At 33.2% G+C, this 19,328-nt stretch overlaps 2 protein-coding genes across 2 annotated transcripts; both read right to left on the reverse strand.

Annotated features, from left to right (window-relative positions):
• Positions 1–233: 233 nt before the first annotated feature.
• Positions 234–3,993, reverse strand: LOC148628692 (uncharacterized). Its single transcript, XM_088592508.1, has 2 exons — positions 3,918–3,993; positions 234–2,051 (listed from the first exon to the last, which is right to left on the reverse strand). The coding sequence occupies exon 2, from the start codon at positions 2,045–2,047 to the stop codon at positions 290–292; it is 1,758 nt and encodes a 585-aa protein (XP_088448634.1). The 5' UTR covers positions 2,048–2,051; positions 3,918–3,993; the 3' UTR covers positions 234–289.
• Positions 3,994–8,614: 4,621 nt separating this feature from the next.
• LOC148628693 (uncharacterized) lies at positions 8,615–18,190 on the reverse strand. The gene is made up of 4 exons (XM_088568903.1): positions 17,247–18,190; positions 14,791–16,559; positions 14,443–14,461; positions 8,615–12,134 (listed from the first exon to the last, which is right to left on the reverse strand). The coding sequence occupies exons 2-4, from the start codon at positions 16,548–16,550 to the stop codon at positions 10,407–10,409; spliced, it is 3,507 nt and encodes a 1,168-aa protein (XP_088425029.1). The 5' UTR covers positions 16,551–16,559; positions 17,247–18,190; the 3' UTR covers positions 8,615–10,406.
• Between the last annotated feature and the right edge of the window lie 1,138 nt (positions 18,191–19,328).

The following is a 19,328-nucleotide window of genomic DNA, read 5'->3' on the forward strand; positions in this document are numbered from 1 at the left end:
TGGTTTTTTTTTTTTTTTTTTTTTTTTTTTTTTTTTTTTTTGGGGTGGGGGGTGGGGGGCTTTTTTGTTTTTGTTTTGTCCTTTTGTTTTGTTTTGTTTTGTTTTTTTTGGGGGGGGGGGTTGTTTTTTGCTTTTTTTAAAATTTAATAGCAATTATTTATACTGTATAATAATGACTTATCTTCCAATGAAGTTTCGCTTTTGAGATATCTTGTTTTAAAGTATCGGAACAATTCACGTAACAAGTTTACTGACATTAGTTCAATTAACATTACAATGCATGAGTTCTTTAGTTATATTTGTTTACTTTATATATCAAGACTTTGCCATATTCGTTCGCCACCAAAAGCTGGTTTGTAGCTAGATCGTAGTCAATTCCTACTGGACCGCGTAGTCCATCTTTAGAAGATAAGAGTATTTTATATCCGGTACCACCGGGTTGTATAACAACAACTTTGTCTAAACTCATGTCAACTGTATAAATAAAGCCATCATTGTCGACGGTAATAGTGTTTGGTCTATCCAATACTGAATCGTCCTGAAATACCCATTTGAGGTTTCCATGGATATCACAGCAAGAAACAGCTCCATGACTTTTTCTCCGCTCTTTTAATAATGTTTTGTAAACTCTTCCTAACAGATTAATCCCGTTGTTACTAGTATAGTAAAGATTATCACCAAATCTGACAATAAATGGATTGCCTAAAATCTGCTGATTAAGTACGCATTGAATAGAATTGTTCAGCATGTTCTGAGTTTGTATTCCGGTGTTTCCTATCAGATACAGCAAATGTCCGCTTCTGTAAGTGATACCTTTTGATGGCCTGTCAATACGCAAAGTTTGAGTGATTTTCCTTTGACCTAGATCAATTATACACGTGTATTGTTCAGTCAACGTACCGCCCGTTGCCGCTAAACTGTTAGTAGATGGCAAGAAAGTTATGTCGTTAATTAGGTATGGCTCGAGTGAAAAGCTGAAATCTGTTGTACCGTTATATTTGAAAACTTTCAAAACGCTGTAAAATGGGTCTTCCCAAGTTTTCTGAACTTTACACGCAAATGCGATTCGACCCTCCAGTAGAAACACTGATGACATTACACGATCGTTAATGTTAAAAGCTCCTACTTGACTCAATGAAACTTTGTCTACGGACTGACATTTTATCTGAGCTTGCATGTCCTTTTTTCTTTCTAAAATAAGACTATTTGAAGAACTATGAGCTTTTACTTGACCGAACATTTTGACTTCTGTTTCAAAGTCTTGAATGATTTTGTTCAATATCAGTTTGATATCTGTATCTTCAGTTGTATCGCCAGACCACAATTCTTTCAAATAGTCTTCTTCACTCCTTATATTTTCGTCTAGTCCTTTCATTGCAAAGAAGACTTGCAAATTCGACGCATGTTTTTTAATATTAGAAAGATTGTCCTGCAATTCTACTACAGCTTCTTCTCTTTTCTTTAATTTTGTAACTAAATCACTGATCACCTTCCTTTCTTTTTGTTCTAATACTATAAGTTCGTTTATTAACTTCTCTTGAAGATTGTCTAAATGATTGTTTATTCGTTTCCTTGTGTCACGAATTTCTTTCTCTATCATTGTTTTTTCATTATGAAGAAGGGTTATATTCAATTCCTTGCTTGTGATTAATTTGGAAAAGTTTTCACGAATCCTATTTAGTGCCTCCTCTAATTCTATAAATGCATTAGACAATTTAACATCGTGCACTATATCGTCGATGGCTTTTAGGTCCTTACAGGAGTTGTGTGACTCAATAACACATCTATGGCAACAGGGACAGTCATGTAGCTGGCAGTATGTTTGAAACTTGTCATTGTGCTTTGCGCATGTCTGTGTGGTTTTCAGAATTTCGACAGGGAGTCTATCGTACTGGTCGATTGGTATCGTCTGGTGATTTTTGGAAGCTTTGGAAACACGGTGTTTTTTAACACAATCATCGCAATCTGGGCACCAGACAAAAGCTGCATTAGACTGTTGAAGAGAGTCGCAAACGCCACAGAGAGACCAGTTAGAAGCCATTTTCATTAACCTAAAAGTTCATAAAAGATTTATGATTATTGATAACAGAAATATTGAAATGATAACTATTCTTGGATAAGTGAATGTTGTATTTTAGAGTTTATGAAAGGACAGACAAATAATTGTATATCTTACTGCGATTTCTGAATAAAATATTTTAATACAATAATGTATTAGGTATAACGAGAATAGGTATGTTGAATATTTCAAAGAGACAACAATCCCACCGGGATGAAGATGTCAGCCCAAGGCCAACCATTGGTCTTCAATGATCGAAAGGGAAACCCTCACACCACAGGGGAGACTGCAACAGGCCCATGCGGGGTTGAGAGGTGCGGTACATAATAAGTCATACAATAAAGACACAACCCATGTCATGCCTAAAACTGTTTTTACAGTAAATTAAATGTAAAGACCCTATGAGCGAATCAATGTTAATACAAAAAAACGCAATCCTTAACTATTTGACAATATCGTAACTATTTCCCTTACGAACGAGACTATTTAACGGTTTAAATAACTTATTATGTGAAAGAGTAATCAAAGGAACCAAGGTTATAGCGGTAGTCAAAAGGATGTAATCCAGGGACAAAGACCAGACATGGAAAACAGACATACACAACAAAGAACATAAAGTAACTAAAATCACACATACAAAGTAACAAAAGCAAATGAGCAACTCGGACTCCACTAAAAACTGGGAGCATGGACCAGGTGCACCGGTAGGGTAAGCGTCCTCTGCTTTTCTAGAAACACTTTTTTTCTCATAAAAAGTCAAGTCCGGGGTAGACAAACGAGGAAAGGAAAACTATGACCCGTTGAATAAATCAGTTTTCATGGTGCACGGTTTAGTTAACTTATTATGTGAGTATCGAGCTTTGCGTACTTTGTGTGTAATATTACCGTAAAACAAAGGGTGAGAGATACACATTACATCCGTATTTGTGAATGAGTTCCTTGTATCGGTTTAAATTTTTTATGAATGTTTTAACGAGTTTGTGATATCAATAACCTTGATGAAGTAATTTCTCGGTAATATAAAGATTCCTTTCGTAAAAATTAGAAACAGTGTTACAAATACGAGCAAATTGAACCAATTGTGATAGGTAAACACCATATGATGGTGACAAGGGGAGGTCACCATCTAACAACGGATAGTTGACAATTGGGAATGAAAAATCATCCCCTTTTATCGTAAATCTTAGTAGTGTTTACCATTATCGATATAAATACTAATACAATAAAAGTTTAATGTTGAAGAATATATAGTATATTTGTACGAGACGGCTTCGGGATTGGGAAGAAATCCGAGGGTCTGCATTTATTTGTAAGATCATTTCTACGAAAAAAAAATACTCCGTTTATCCAACTACCTTCTTGTTTGTTATTTGCAGATGGAAATATATTGCTTTATTTTCTCTATGTATGTTGAATCATCAACGTGTCTTAGGTTTAAATACAAGGCAAATATAGGTATAAGAAAAATAGATGCAACTTGCGAAAGGTAAGTTCCGTTGGGATCTTTTTCAGCAGATATGATTAATTTTTGTTTTGACCTGTTTTGTTTTGTTTTGCTTTTTGTTTCGTTGTTGTTTTTGTTGAGGTTTTTTTATTTTGTCCTCAACAAGTGTTCCAAACAAAAAGAAATTGGTAACGTTTTGTACTTTTTTTTTGTTTATATATATTTTCTTGAATTAATAATATTTGTAACTTTCGTTAGTACATTGACATCCATTGGAAATAATCACATTAAAGTCAAATCGAAAATAGAAAGTGTTTCAATAAATACTAGCAAATGTAAGTATGTGTCAATCAAAATGATCATTCCAGATATTCAGTACAAAAACATAAGAACGTGAATGAAATGAAGACTTACGCTATAGGCAAAATCTTTCCTTCAAATAGTTTTCACATCACCGACGCCATTTGTAAACACATCACATGATTTAAACTGTTATTATGCATATTGAAAAGATTTAGTGTGGGAAAATTTAAATGATGGATAACAACAAAAACGTCGTATTCGTTCAAGCTTCTACTTTGTTTGATACGGTTATAAACTTATGTTTTCTGAAGTGCCAGTGTTAGTGATGTACTGGTATAAAGGCTTGTGGCGTGGAAAAGGGCAATTTTACAAGTTATGTACAAAAAATTGTGTTATTGGCCCGTTGTAACTGTCATAATACTAAGTACATATATTAGCTGGGTAAAATAATGACCAAGTTTCCGCACTGTATCAAGATAATTTACTGTTTATTTACACTGGATAAAGATGATCATTTCATGGTTTATTTAACTAATTGTCTATTATTGTTTCTAAGATAGGTCAAACTGACTCTCATATAGGCTCAATTTTCCAATACCTCCTTCTTAGTTTATGTTTTATTATTATTATTATTATTATTATTATTATTATTATTATTATTTTATTTGCTATAGACCCCTGCACTTTGATATTCTAACGATTACTGGCACTATGGAAGTTTCGCTTTTCTTAACTAGCAAGGTAACCGACTTTCAATCAAATGCAACATACAACCAAGCAATTAAAAGTTTTTTATCATCAATGATTTTTTAAATATAATTTCAAAATATCAAAAGAAACAAAAGAAAATGTAAAATGTAAAATCAAAGTCAACTCTGTACTAGCCCACCTCGAGATGATTAAAGTGTGTTGTGACTCATAATGTCGTGTATCTTGCAATTTTTGTTTTATTTTATCGTAGTATATAGCGTATATTTGACTGAATTTGAAAACTTGAGCAGAAAGTTCCTGGTATGTATCTTTTTGTATTTCCTGATGGCTCCTCTGACCCTGGAAACTCCATGACTTTTCGAAGAGTAATCATAATTGTCACAATCAAGCATAATAAACCATAGTCGATTTTATGAATTCAAGGTAATAACAAATACCATAGACATAACATCTAGAAACCAAAGAAATCAGCCTAGAAAAACGATAGACTTCTATTGTAATTGCAAGAAAAATAACTTCCACCTTTAGATTTTAAAGTAGTTTCATTAATACCTACCTATGTTGTGGAAAGAAGACTGTCTTACCCTAAAATTGTATCGAGAAAAAAAAAAGAAATCTAATGGCACAATCTTAAAAACATCTAATGGTATATGGGTTAGCATTGCTTTTACTCTTATTTAAAGAAGAACAATTAAGTAGATGACCACATTAAACTCATTTAACATCTCGATTAAACATCAATTGCACAAAACGTATCAAATAGCATAAGATATTTTATTTGTTATTTTTATTTGTTCATCGTGAAAGATACAATTTGTTTTAAAATAAATGAAACTATTAAAATCTTGTATAATTCTTACAAAATAAATCGAATATTTCACCAAGGCTATAACGATATTCATGCTGTTTGTTTTTCACTATGACTCTTGTTTGTGCTCCTATCGTGGTTTTCTCCAGGGATTTTTCAATTGATATTGATTTAAAATATAAAGCTGTTGTGGAAAGTCAGACGAAAATACACATTTTCAAAACACCTATGGAATTCTTTATAGTTCAATCTACCAGATTTAATCAGATTGATTTCTGCTTGGTGTTTCTTCCGTGGTGCTTTCATCTTCTAGCAAGTGTCTGTTTTTATATCTTGACTTTTAACGTGCCTAGATCTATTTCAACTAGTTTGTTTTGAAACTGAGCTCCTGTTGTCCTGCCACCATTTCACCATAAGTAAATCACACTGAGATAACTGATGTTTATTTCAGGTTTTAAAAATCTTGTTATCATCATATCAGTGTTACGTGTCCCAAATTTGAAAAAAAATGATATTTTTAACAGATATTCCTGTAGCTAATGAGAGATTACCACTTCAACCCCTTCAAACGCGTGCACAGCATACTGAAATTTTGTCATTCGATTATATGTTTTCGCGTTTTTAAAGTACGTACCGGGTTGATGTCAGTGTTGGTAGACCAGAGGCCCCGAGGGCGTTCCCAAGTTCAATAGTAAGACTTTATATCATAATTCTTTCGAGGTAATGTGAACATTAAAAAATCAAAAAATCCTGAAATTTCTAAATTGCACTTAACAGCTTGATAGAACCTTTCCATGCTGAATGTGGCTTCATATTACAGTTCGATTTGCAATGACCGCTTCTTGAACACTATCCATTTTTAGATTACGATCTATGTGTTTGGTCTGATGCTGCTGATGACAGGTTACTTCCTGAATCACTATTACAGTACACTGAAATCAACAATATTTATATAAGATTAGTTTCAAGGTATGAAAAGACCCCTTGCAATGTAAAAATATCAACATCCATTTCTAAAAAAAGTTGAATAATACTGAAAATAAAATCAAAAGCTGCTTCCCCCTACATTAATTGAGTTTGATTGATTGACTTGTATTTCGAATACTCTACGTTAATAACATATTTTGGTTCATTAAAAAACAAAATCATATTTATTATTTAGATAGCAGTGATTTACCGAATGTTCCCAGTGTAAAAAAATCGATCATTCACATTGTGAAATAAATTAGGTGATTTCACTCTCGCACTTTCTCCCGCGAAAACCTCACGGCACGAATATCAATCCGCCGTTCACAAAGTATAAAATTCATATTGAAAATAGCAATGAATAATGACGGAAATCTATAAAATAAATAGAATAATCAATTGGTTATCGTGAATAACCAAAATATGATTACCAGTGCAAAGGACAAGTTCCGCACACTCGTTTAATCTAAGCGTTCTTCGGCATTCGTGATCATATTTTGGTTATTCACTCTTTCCAATTAATTATCCTATTATGAATTAATTTGGTTCAATGATAATAGTTTAAGTATTTTAACATAATAAGCTTTTAAAGAATGTCCACATTTGACGTCCAATATTCAAAATATAAAAATGCTTGTTGCGAAATTTTGATAAATAAACCAACATTATGAACATGTAAAAGAACAAACTATCTATATAATATGTCATCTTAACAACACGCAAACTATAAAAAGGTAATAGAAAACCTATACTACCTTATGAAATAAATGAATGATATGGTGGTTTACATAAAACTTAAAAATGTTCAAACTATAAACCGCCCATTTTAAGTGATATACTGGTGTGTAAACGTTCTCTACATAACGATATTTGTCTACTTTCTAACGATACGTAGCGTTATTTTGGTTACTGTTGAGTATTGGAGGTATTCAATCAAAAAAAATTTCAGCCACTAATACTAAGTATACAACTGTCTTGTTTGTTTTGTAGAAAACAACCAATTCGATCACTATTGTAGTCCATTTAAGGAGGTAGACATACGGTAAGGAACACAACTCTTACAAATCATTCAAACATTTGTATTCAGCATTTTACATCAATCTCTTGTAAGCATCGAAGTAACTTGGATTGATTTCATTCGGTTCCGAACTTGATAGGCTTTGGTGAAAATGAATATGATACAACATATCATGATTTGAAGAGTTATGTCCCTTATCTTAGGTCTACTTCCTTTACGCTCATTTGTTCGTTACCAAGTAGACAATTCATAACATAAGGGGCTACCTCAACTCACCATCACATCAGTTATTCTTTATTCTTTCTTTCATGCTTTTAATGGGCATGGGTGTAGTATTAGCAAAAGCATCTTTTTAAACTAGGGATTTAATCGACTGAATTTTAGCACAAAAATCAAGACCGTCATGTAAGGACAACTGAAAACGTTCGTTTTAATCAACATTTAACATCCAGATTTTTTGTGAATATCATTACTGCAATTCAAATACTAGTACATCATGAAGTATGGATTTTTTTTTAATTTTAGCCAGGTAAACTATACAATCTTTGTTTTGTCTTGGAAAATAATATCAAAATGATTTCCCCTTACTGTAAACTCACAATTGATTCATATGTTCGGAAACAAAGTGAAAATCATGTATCGAAGCCGACAGATGAATCTTTACTTAACAAGTATTTTTAAAAGATCAAAGTGCATACCGCTGAATCAAATAGTCAAATACAGATACAATGCTAAAGTTCTTCATAGGTCAATCTCTTGCAGGAAACAATTTTCATTTTAAAAGTTGTACTTTGTGACAATCTATTTCCGTTGTGTAAAATAATGTTAAATCGGAAATATTGTATCCTCATAGTTTTAACATTAATATTTCCTCTTTATTGTATTATTTCTGTTAAGTGTTAAAAGTCATTAGCAATACACGTTGTCTATTTTAAGTAAGCTATCTGTGTGAAATATATTGCTAAAATGCTAATATTGTATTTTTCCTTTCTAAGTTGAAATGTCTACGTAGTCAATGTAACAATAGGTATAATTGATATGATCCCGGTGGTATAAATATTTCATACGGCTCAGCATGTATGAGATATGAGACAACGGTCCTAGTAGTGTGATGATGTGTTCATAATCAAAGGCTATCGCCCAAGCTCCTGATCAGCAATTCCTCTTGAGTTACGAATGACTAACTCGCAGTTAGTAGGTGATATACGTGTACAAGTAATGGCAGACACATTATGATATCAAATCTTAATATACAACCATACAATTCAGCATAGGAGTATCGGCATTCTGTTATTTTAAAACTGATTAATAGTTACTGTTTATTTCTACAAATAAAGTGTGAGAATAAGGATATTTTGTATAAATTCAACCGACTTTGTCAAAGTACTTGTTAATGATATATTCAGCAAGATAGTGAATCTAATACTTAGAGTTAGTCATCTCCATTCGCTCTTATTGTGCTAAAACTGTCGTTTATTTAATAATCTGATATAACGCTATTAAAATGAATTAGTTTAAACAGTATTTCATTATATAATTACGTGCGCGCTACAGACTAGTATACATTACATTCTAATAAGGATTAAGAAACAAGTTTTGAAAGAACTCTTGAGAAAGCTTTATATATAATTGAATTCAAGGATAACAAAGAATTTAGCGATATCCAAAGTTTGAAAGCCAAGTGACCAAGATGATATAACAACGAATCAAAAACCTTGAATTCATTCCGAAAAAAAAAGTCTGTGTTTACTAGAACTCAACTGACACCCTGTGATACAACATAGAAGTATGTGTACCGAAGCGGTAGTAAATACTATTACGATTCACAAATAAACGTCAAGTAGTTAAGGGAACTGAGTTAAATAAAATACATCTGTTCTTATGCTTACATCATATCGTCAACCGGTATATCGTGGCTGTGAAGATATTTTTGCTCATTTATTTAGTCATGCGTTCATATCATTCCTATTTGTTGTTAATATGTAACAGCAGTTTATTGAACACCATTAGAGACATTGTCTGTTTTAATTTTCGTGATTCTGTCATTTTAAAAAGACTGAAACTGCATCTTAACTGAAGAAACATATATACCGTGGTGTTCACTGAGGACAAATTTAAGGACCAAAAAAAAAAAACACAATCGGGAACCGAAAAAAAGACGAACGACGATGAACAAGTTGCAAACAACGCAAAGGAACTAAAATACACATTGAATATGCGAGCATAATATCGATTTTAATGTTGGGATGAACACGGAAGACGGAAGAATTTTCTACTTTTTCTTGAAAAACAAACAATTTGAAACCGGTAAAGATCGTGATGTTTGTGACAATCTTAACACTTTTGATATACGATCAACATTGCTCTGTCCAATAACTAGTATCTTAGTTTATTCATACATACATTTATCAAGAAAGTACGCTTCTCTTTTGAAGAATAACTAGAATTTCAAAGTGTTGAGTAATGTGTTTAGATCTTTCACGCTAGAACAATTAATATAAGCAGAAAATGTAGATAGGTCAGTGTGCTCTTTTTTGGAAATATTATCATTTGAAGTTTTGGCGGGAAAAGGGTTTCTCTAGATTTTGCAAAGGTTTTGTCTTTGTAGGGTTTATCTTATGAAAACACTGAACAAATAACAAGGATTTAAAAAAAAAACCTTCAAAAATTACATTTTAAGTTTTTTTTTAATGAAATCATGGAAAGAAAATTTGGGGTTACTGTGCAAAAATATAAATGTTATGAAATGAATAAAACCAGAGGAATCCGAAAGTCTGACAAAGTAAATTAGTAGGATTTGGAAACGAGCTCAATAGTGAGTTTTCTTTTCAAAACCATCTCTTTAGAGTATCTTTTTTATGTTCTTTGTTGTGTGTATCTGTTTACGATGTCTCGTTTTTCTCCCTGTATTACATTCTTTGCTCTTAACCACTTAGGTAAGAACTACTTCAATTTATCGTTCCATTAATTTATAATTTAATCTCTCCATTCATATATGATATATTCTTTCCTTTCATATATAAATTTTACCGTAAACCCAATAGGCGGGTTTTAAAAGTACGCCACAACTGCATGCTGAACTAATTGTGTAGATCGTCTATGGCTTTTTAATATTATACAGAAAGGCTTTGCCAGATTGGTTTGCAACTAGCAACTGTTTTGTAGACATATCATAGTCAATACCAGTAGGGGCTTCAAGTCCATCTCGAGATGATAACAGAACAATATGCTGCGACCCACTAGGACTGAGGACGATTACGTTGTTAGAATGGTATCCTACTACATAAACATATCCTTCATTGTCTACTGTGATCCCTTTTGGACTTTTCAGAATCTTATCTTCTGTAAATACCCACTTAACATTCCCTTGAAGATCACAGCATTTAACACATTCCGATACGCTTTTTTTCAGGAACGACTTAGAATCGCTGTTGATAGTGAAGTATACAGAATCACCAAAGGCAGTTATGTACGGAGTTCCTGGTATTGTGCGACCCATTACAGTTTTTACCGATTTATCTTGCAGATTCATTATTTGTATACCTTTGCCTCGAATTATGACTAGGGAATTAATGTCTTCTTTGTAAAAAATTCCATAATTGTCATCATCCATGGTAAACGAATGTGTAACTTTCCTTTTATCAAGATCGACCATACGAATGCAGTGTTTATGAGATTTATTACAAAGTACTGCCAAGCTGTTGATAGATGGTATATAAGTTACATCACGTCCGTGGTATGGCTTTAGTGAAATCGAGAAATCTTTAGATCCATCTGGTTTTGTGACAATTACATTTTCAGAATCACATGAAAAAACGAATCTCCCTTCAGGAAGCAAGGCAGTTGAAGTTATATATTGGCTATCAATACCGACTGGTCGAACTAAGTTTATTGAAATGTTCTCTATGGAGTTTTGTGATTTTATTTGGGCTTCTTTTTCTTTCTTTTTATCAAACACTAAGCTACTTTGTTGGTATTCTATAGCTACTTGCCCGAAGTACTTGATATCATTTTCAAAAGTCTGAATCATCTTGTTCATTTTAAAGACTAGATGTATTTCTTGGGTTGCATTGCGACTACAAAGTATATTTAAACATTCTTCCTCTTTTCTGATATCTTTTTCAATTTCTTTCATTGCAAGAAATGTTTGTAACTCAGTTGCATGTTCTTTGATATAATTGAGCTTTTTTTGTTTATCTGTCAGAATAGATTCCTTAGTCCTTAATTCCATTACTAAATCCTCTATCATTTGATTTTCTTTTTCTTCGAGGTCCGCCAGTTCTGTCATAAAACGTAGCTGAATTGCATCTAAATTTTTATTTATTCTTTCTCTCGTATCAATAATGTTCTTCTCCAAAACGTTCTTTTCATTACGGAGGGATGTTCTATTTGATTTAATTCTTTCAAAAACTTTCGCCATATTATTTGCTATTTCCTTGAGTGACTCTTCCATCTCTAAAAATGCATTTGATGATTTCACATTTTTTACAATATCATCAATGACCGTTAGATCTTTACAAGTGTTGTGTGTCTCTATCACACATCTGTGGCAACAAGGACAGTCGTGTTTCTTGCAGTATATTTGATACTTGTCGTTGTGAATGGAGCACATTTGATTGATTCTGAAAACTTCAGCAGAGAGTTCCAGATACTTATCTATTGGTATCGTGTGGTGTTCCTTACTCGCCCTGGAAACACTGTGTCTTTTCTCACATTCGTCACAAAGTCCCTCGTCACAATCGGGACACCAAACCACAGCTGCCTTACACACTTGCAGAGAATCACAAACACCACAAATGGACCAGTTAGATGCCATCGTATCAACCTACTAAAGTAATTTGCAGTTTGAAATTGGATCAGATAGTGTTGAAAAACTTTTCTAGGCACATTAAGCAGATTATAATAATTTTTTTATCAACAGAAAATGTAAATCAGGAAACGATCCGTGGTTGTCATTGTATTCATATTCTATCATGTATATATTAAGGAACGTATCAAGTACAATTTTCCTCTCTTTTAATTGGTACTTACCTTCTAATTCAGCACTGATCGAAGAACCTCTGCGATCTTGATATTTTGGTTGGGCTAGAATCTTTGTGTAAATAAAGGTTTGAAATGAATCCCTCTGATATTCACAGTGACGTGACACCAAAAAAACGAAGCTGAATTTAATTCTTGTACAGCTATTCAAGTGTCGACTTCCTCAATTTAAATGGAATATGAACCTATTTTAACATTTTAATAAAGAAAAATCTGTAGTACATCGTTCTGTTTTACAGGCAAAGTTTGTTTTTATTAGAGAGAATAATTACCATAAATCAAAGGTTCACAGGGGAATGCCATCTTTGCTATAAAATAATCTACTTTCTTACTGCAAACATACCACATGACCAATGACGAAAAAAATAATGATTTCAATGCATTACTTTATCTTGTGAAAAATTTGGTAAACAGACATGTATCTGTAAAATATGTACTTATTGTCCGGACAAAAAAATGATGAGTGAAATTTTGATCTTTAGTTGGGTTTCCATTCAAGTATAAATGTAAATTGTAACGAATTCAAGATGTTTGTAATACAAAGAGTAATCAAGGGAATAAAGATTCTAGCGGAAATCAAAAGAATGGAACACAGACAGAGACAAAGACCAGACATGGAAAACAGACAAACACAACAAGGAACATAAAGTAAATAAAATCATACATACAAAATAACAAAAGTAAATGAACAACTTGGACTCCACTAAAAACTGGGAATATGGACCATGTGCACCAGTAGGGTAAGCGTCCTCTGCTTTTCTAGAAACACACGCCGAGTTGTTCATAAATAGTCAAGCCCGGAGTAGACAAAAGAGGAAAGGAAAACTATATTAAACAAATCAGTTTTCATGGTGCAGATGGATACACCGTAACGATCAATGAGTTCATGATGACGACCATAAAAAGTCTGTAGTGATGACTTCAATCTTATAGCAACATAACCCTTTTCTAGAGGCCTAATTGTAAGAAGTCTAGTGGATACAAAAAGTCTGCGTAGTTACGGCAGCTCTGGAATAACAGGAGTTGTGATGTGAAAACAAGATATAAGGCTGACGTCACAGTGTCTGTAGTAAATACAGAAAAATACATTGTTTCTTTTCTGTGCTGTTTTTTTGGGGGGGATATGTTAGGTTTTTTGTATTTGAGTTTTTGTATACAAGTACATAGTATGTGCTTTGTTCCTTGTGTTCATAGTTTTGTTCTTTTTATTCTTAATTTTGTCATGTTTTTGTCAGTTAGGACATGATAGGACCCTTCCAGCGCACCTGTTGTTTTTTGTAGGAGTAAATGTTGCAAGTGCTTGAATTGTTTTGTGCTACCTATGGTAGAGATTATTCATGGTGAAGAACGCCCACCGAACAAACGATGCTTTGTCGATGTACATATGTTATATTCTCACTTAGCAATATTCCTTTCTGTATTCCCATCAGTACTTTTGAGGAGAAAACCATGCATTCTTCTTCCAATAAAATCAACCAAATCAAGAACGATAACGCATGCGAAGTTGCCAATTTCACACACAATCTATATATTTTTTCATCTCGAAGGTGCTACAACCTAGAAACAAACTAAGACTGGCTATGTTTTTCTGTTACTGGGTGAAATAAAAGTGAATTTGGTGGATTTTTGACATGTATAAATCACCCAATGTCTTATAATTTTATAAAGACTAATACATAAAACAATAAGTACTAACATACCTTTTCCAAGATGTACTTATTTAAGTGCAATTACTTTGCTTTTCATTAATAGTTGGCAAAGTCTACAATGTATAAATTTACTTTGTATGGCTCTGAAGGTTTACGAATGCAGTTGTACAGAACGACCAATAATATATTACAAGTTTGAATAAGTATACTCACAAACGCAAAAGGGATGGATATGTCAAAGACTTTTACTAAGCTCTGAGATGTCTCGACAACCAATGTAATAAAATCCTCGGTTACAAAACGATGACACTTCTTTAAAATAAAACTAAAAAGTAAAACAAAAAACACAAAGACACAGTAAGGATTAACATCTCCTAACTGTGGACAGGCACATTTCTGCGTTGGGGTAATTTAGTTTTTTAAGGCCTTAACCAACCCCCTTACAGGTAAGTAAATAAATGAACTGAAAAAAAACAAATACTCTAAAAAAATTCAATCACTTATACAACGAATTCTTTCATGGAATCCTCAACGCACACCATTTAGACAAAATGAGATATTCAATCAAAGATCGCCCCAGGTTACTAAGCTAGCTTAGAATGGCAATACCGTCGAAACTACCCGCATTAGAAATGTGAAATGCGTTAATTTCTTTTATTTAAAGTTTAATTGAACTGTAGTCTGTCAGTCAGACCATTTTAAGTAGCATCTTGTTGTAGCAAATGAGAAGCGTTGCAAATACATTCTATTATATTAGTTTATAGTAAACATAATTACAGTAACCATAACAACTATTGCTTATTCACATAGTAAAGGAAACATTCTCCAGATTGATTCGCTACAAGCAGTTGGTTTGTAGACCGGCATATATCTATTTCAGTGGGAGATCTAAGTCTGTCAGAAGAGGTTAAAAGAACAGCATGTTGTAAGCCATCGGGCTGGAAGACAACGACGTTGTTAGACGCTGAACCTACAACATAAACAAAGCCTTCGTTGTCAACTGTGATTCCTCTTGGTTTACTCAAGGTTTTATACTCTAAACGCCATTTCTCTGTTCCTTGAATATTACAGCATTCTATCTTTCCTGGTTTATAACCTTTAAAATAAGATTTGAATGACCTGGTCTCTTTGTTATCTGTGTAGTAGATATTTTTACCATATGCCGCTATGTGTAGAATTCCTAAGTTCATTTCTTTGGTCAAGGTTTTCAAAGAAATATCAGCAAGATTCAAAATTTGTATTTCAGAATATCCAATGGCAACTAACGAATGGTCGAAAGCATTGTATGTTACCCTATGTAAGTCTGTCGTTTCCAGTGGTATTGTTTGTGTTATTCTTCTGTTCTTCAAATTAATCATTTGAATTATATCCATGGTGGCATATCTACAACACAGTGCTGCCAAACTATAAGACGGTGCTATAAATATTATATCACGGACAACGTAGTGAAGTGAGATATCAAATTCTTTTGAACCATCAGGTTTAATACCGAATACAACATTGTTCATGTTAGAACTAAAAGGCATATGGCATACAAACACTGAAACCTCATCGGGTATCAAAGCACATGATTTAATCGTCCCTGGCAGGTCGGTTTTGAATGACTTGACAAGGTTTAACGAAATATCGTTTACGGACGTTGTAATGCTTGAAGTATTCAACTGGGCTTGTTTGTCTTTTCTTCCTTCGAAGTTTATATTTTTAAATTTGCTATGCATTGTTATATAACCAAACGTTTTCACATTACGTTCTAAGTTTCGCAAATTCTTGTGAATTTTTACGGTCAGGAATCTTTCTTTTGTTGCTTTGGCCGTGCATAATATTTTCAACTTTTCAATTTCATTTCTGCTGTCTTTGTCAATTTCTTTCATGGTCAGAAAGACGTCTAACTCACTCGAATTTCTTTTGACTTGTATGAGTGTTTTCTGGAACTCCTTCACGATTGCCTCCTTCTCTTTCAATTTTGCTAAAAAATCCCCAGTCTTTGTTTGCTCCTTTTTCTCCATGGCATGTAGCTCTTTTATCAATTTTTCTTGCAGCCAGTCTAAGTGTTTGTTAACTTTTAGTCTAGCATCGAAGATCTCCCTCTCTATATTCTGTTTCTCGTTTCGTAATGAAACAAGATTTGATTCTTTGTTTCTTATAGTACTTGCTACATTTTCAACATAGTCTTTCAACGACTCTTCTAGTTCATACAATGCATTTGATGATTTCACATTTTTGACAACATCGACAATTGCTCTCACGTCATCACAGGTTTTATGAGTCTCAATCACACATGTATGGCAACATAGACAATCGTGTGTCTGGCAGTAAGTTTGATACGTTTCACAGTGTCTTGAGCATGTTCGTTTGTTTTGAAATTTAAGCTTGGAAAGCTCTTGAAACTTTTCGAATGGCATTGTCTTGTGATTTCTGGTCCCCAAGGAAACAGAATGTCTCTTCTCACAATCATCACAGAGTCCTTCATTACAGTCCGAGCACCAAACAAAAACAGGTTTAGAAATCTGAAGTGATTCACAGACGCCACAGAGAGCCAAATTTGAAGCCATCTTCTCAACCTAATAAGATAAGTTTTTCTTCTTATGAATGTTATTGAAAAAGGTAGCAATCACCAGGACTCCAATTAAAAGTAGAAACTATTATGGATCCTTATTTGTGATAACGCCAGTTTCCCTTATTATTTTTACTTAGTTGATACTTTACGTATTGTTTTAGGGATGCTTCGTATTTCATCAACAATATAAGCTGAAAACCATATTTTTCTATCTTTGGCTAGCTGAGATGACCTCAGTCCTCGTTTCACAATAAACAGTGGTTTTTTCCTGTTATTTGTAAGGTTGTACTTGTTTTTTTGTCTTTTTCAAGAAGATCAAACAATTCTGTTTTGGCTTTCTTTCAAAAAGTGATATTTATTATTCGTTGTCTGCGAGGCTTTCGCATTCGATATTTAAATTGGGCTGCTCTCTGTTGTTGTTGTTGTTTTTTTTTTTGTTTTTTGTTTTTTTTTTTTTCAAAATTGTTAATTTCTGATTATTTTGTTCCGATTGTTCTTCTTTGTATGATTAAAGCTTTTCGTTGTGTTATTTATCTATGTATTTTCCTAATGCTCCATTTTCCCCAATTTGTTCAATGTGAACAAAAAAAATCTACATACATAACCAAAGATAAACGTACAAATGCTGTACTTTGTAGGAAAATAAGTAATCATACATGTGAATTTATGATTAAGATGACAAAAAACTTACGGTACATTTTTACATGTAAGTAGACTTCATTAAACTTTCCATCATCGACTATCAAGGAGATGGTTACATGTCACATGATGGAATGATATAATGTCTTGCGATTGCACAATTCGAACCAAACACATTCCTTGTGCACTCAGAAAATAACCTATAGTCAATACGTTTACTTTAATCTAAAGTTTATTTTTACGATTATCTAATCTGGCATTACATAATAGGATCAGGCTTTATTATACACCTGTGTATAAATAAACAAAAATTTAGGCAACCGTACTGGGACTGATAACGAGGACTATCTCAAGGAGTTGTTCCACTGTCTAAACGATGTCGCCGTTCGTCAATGCTGGGTAAAAATAATGTACAATATAAGTTTTGAAGGAGTACAGTTTGTTTAGTTTGCCCACAATACTATTGAAATTAAGAGCTTTGCAAAGCGCGGCGTGATACTACAGTAAAATGTTTAATTATATTCACTTGGGGCAAGTGTGGGCACAATATTAGTTTTTGACACACTTACATGTAAGTAAATGAACTTAGTTTATTATGGACACAACAAATGGTTTGAACACAATGTAGTACAAAATTTGAAATTCAGTTAAGGGGGAAAGTCATTGACCTATGGATTCAATCCCTAAAGGTAAATTAGAGATTTGAAAGCATGATACCGCCCTGAATTTGATTGTGATTAAATATTTGACAATTGATTGAAGCCTTTTGAAGTTAGTGTGCAATTATGGGAAATCCCCCTCTTTTATTAATAAAGTCCTAAAACTTGAAGACAGAAAATCAGCAATTCAGTTGAAGAGATATCTAACATCAGTTCCGAAGTTGCATGAAAATGGATGCAACCACTACTGACTTATAGTCTAAAAACTATGACCACCTCACCACCTCCAAATATGAACAAAGTCTCATAACCCTTCACATAACATCAGATACTTAAAAAATTGAATGGGAGTTAACATAATAAACAATTTATCAAACTTCCAATGATATTGCTGCAAGGGTTTTTTTTTTAGTTATAGGCAGAAAACATATTACCACCCCATTTTAGCACATTTAAAGTCCCATAACTCAAAACTGGAAAAGGGTGAATTTATCCTAGAGGCTCTCAGGGACCTGAATCGTTCACCTGGTTTCAAGGGCAATAAATTATACAAGAAGTAGTCGAAAAATTTTGACTCAAGAGACTTTGGTAGGTCTTATCATAAGGATCATTTCAGCAACTGAAAGTTTCTATCTATCTTGGTTTTCAAGATATTGGAAGAAAACTGTAAAAAAAAAAAACCCGTCATTTTTCCCCTTTCAAGGGCAATAACTGTTACAAGGAGTCATCTGAAAAACTTTTATCCCTGAAGACTTTTGTAATCCTAATAATAAGGATCATTTCAGGAATTGAAAGAATTTGGCTAAACCCAACGGTTTTGGAGATATATGTGAAAAACTACTGTCTGACCCCAATGTTCTATTTTTAGTAATGGCGACCATGTTTTTCGACAGATCAAAAATTCATACATAAATTCTATGCAGGATACCCCTAGGAACATTCATATTAAGCTTGGTTCAAATTGGTCAAGTAGTGTCAGAGGAGAATAATTTTGAAAGAAATGACATTAAAAATACCAAAAAACGTTGATAAGGGGCAATAACTCCAACATGGATTAATGGATTGAAACGAAAATTTGACTGCACATAGATCTCATCATGCTGAACACTTTTACCCAGTCATAATTTAGATAAACCTAATGATTTTAAGATATATGTGAAAAACTAATATCTGACCTCTATGTCCTTTTTTTAGTAACAGCAGCCATGTTTTTCCACAGATCAAAAATCCCCATATCAGTTCTATGCAGGATACCTCAAGAAACAGTCATACCAAGTTTGGTTCTAATTGGTCGAGTAATGTCAGAGGAGAAGAGTTTTGAAAAATTGTAAAGGATGATGATGACAGACACCAAGTGACGGCAATAGCTCAAATGACCTTCGGCCGGGTAAGCTAAAAAATCGGATGGGAGCTCACATCAATAAAAAACAATTTACAAAAGTTTTCACAAAATCGGTGGCAGCATTTTTTTTTTT

This window comes from Perna viridis, chromosome 1 (genome assembly GCF_037379345.1).
Source record: "Perna viridis isolate PV_CMFRI_1.1 ecotype Kerala chromosome 1, ASM3737934v1, whole genome shotgun sequence".
Lineage (NCBI taxonomy): Eukaryota > Metazoa > Mollusca > Bivalvia > Mytilida > Mytilidae > Perna > Perna viridis.

Coding starts and splice junctions, on each gene's coding strand:
- LOC148628693 (XM_088568903.1), bottom strand. CDS start 16,550: ATGGCTTCAAATTTGGCTCTCTGTGGCGTCTGTGAATCACTTCAGATT.
- LOC148628692 (XM_088592508.1), bottom strand. CDS start 2,047: ATGAAAATGGCTTCTAACTGGTCTCTCTGTGGCGTTTGCGACTCTCTT.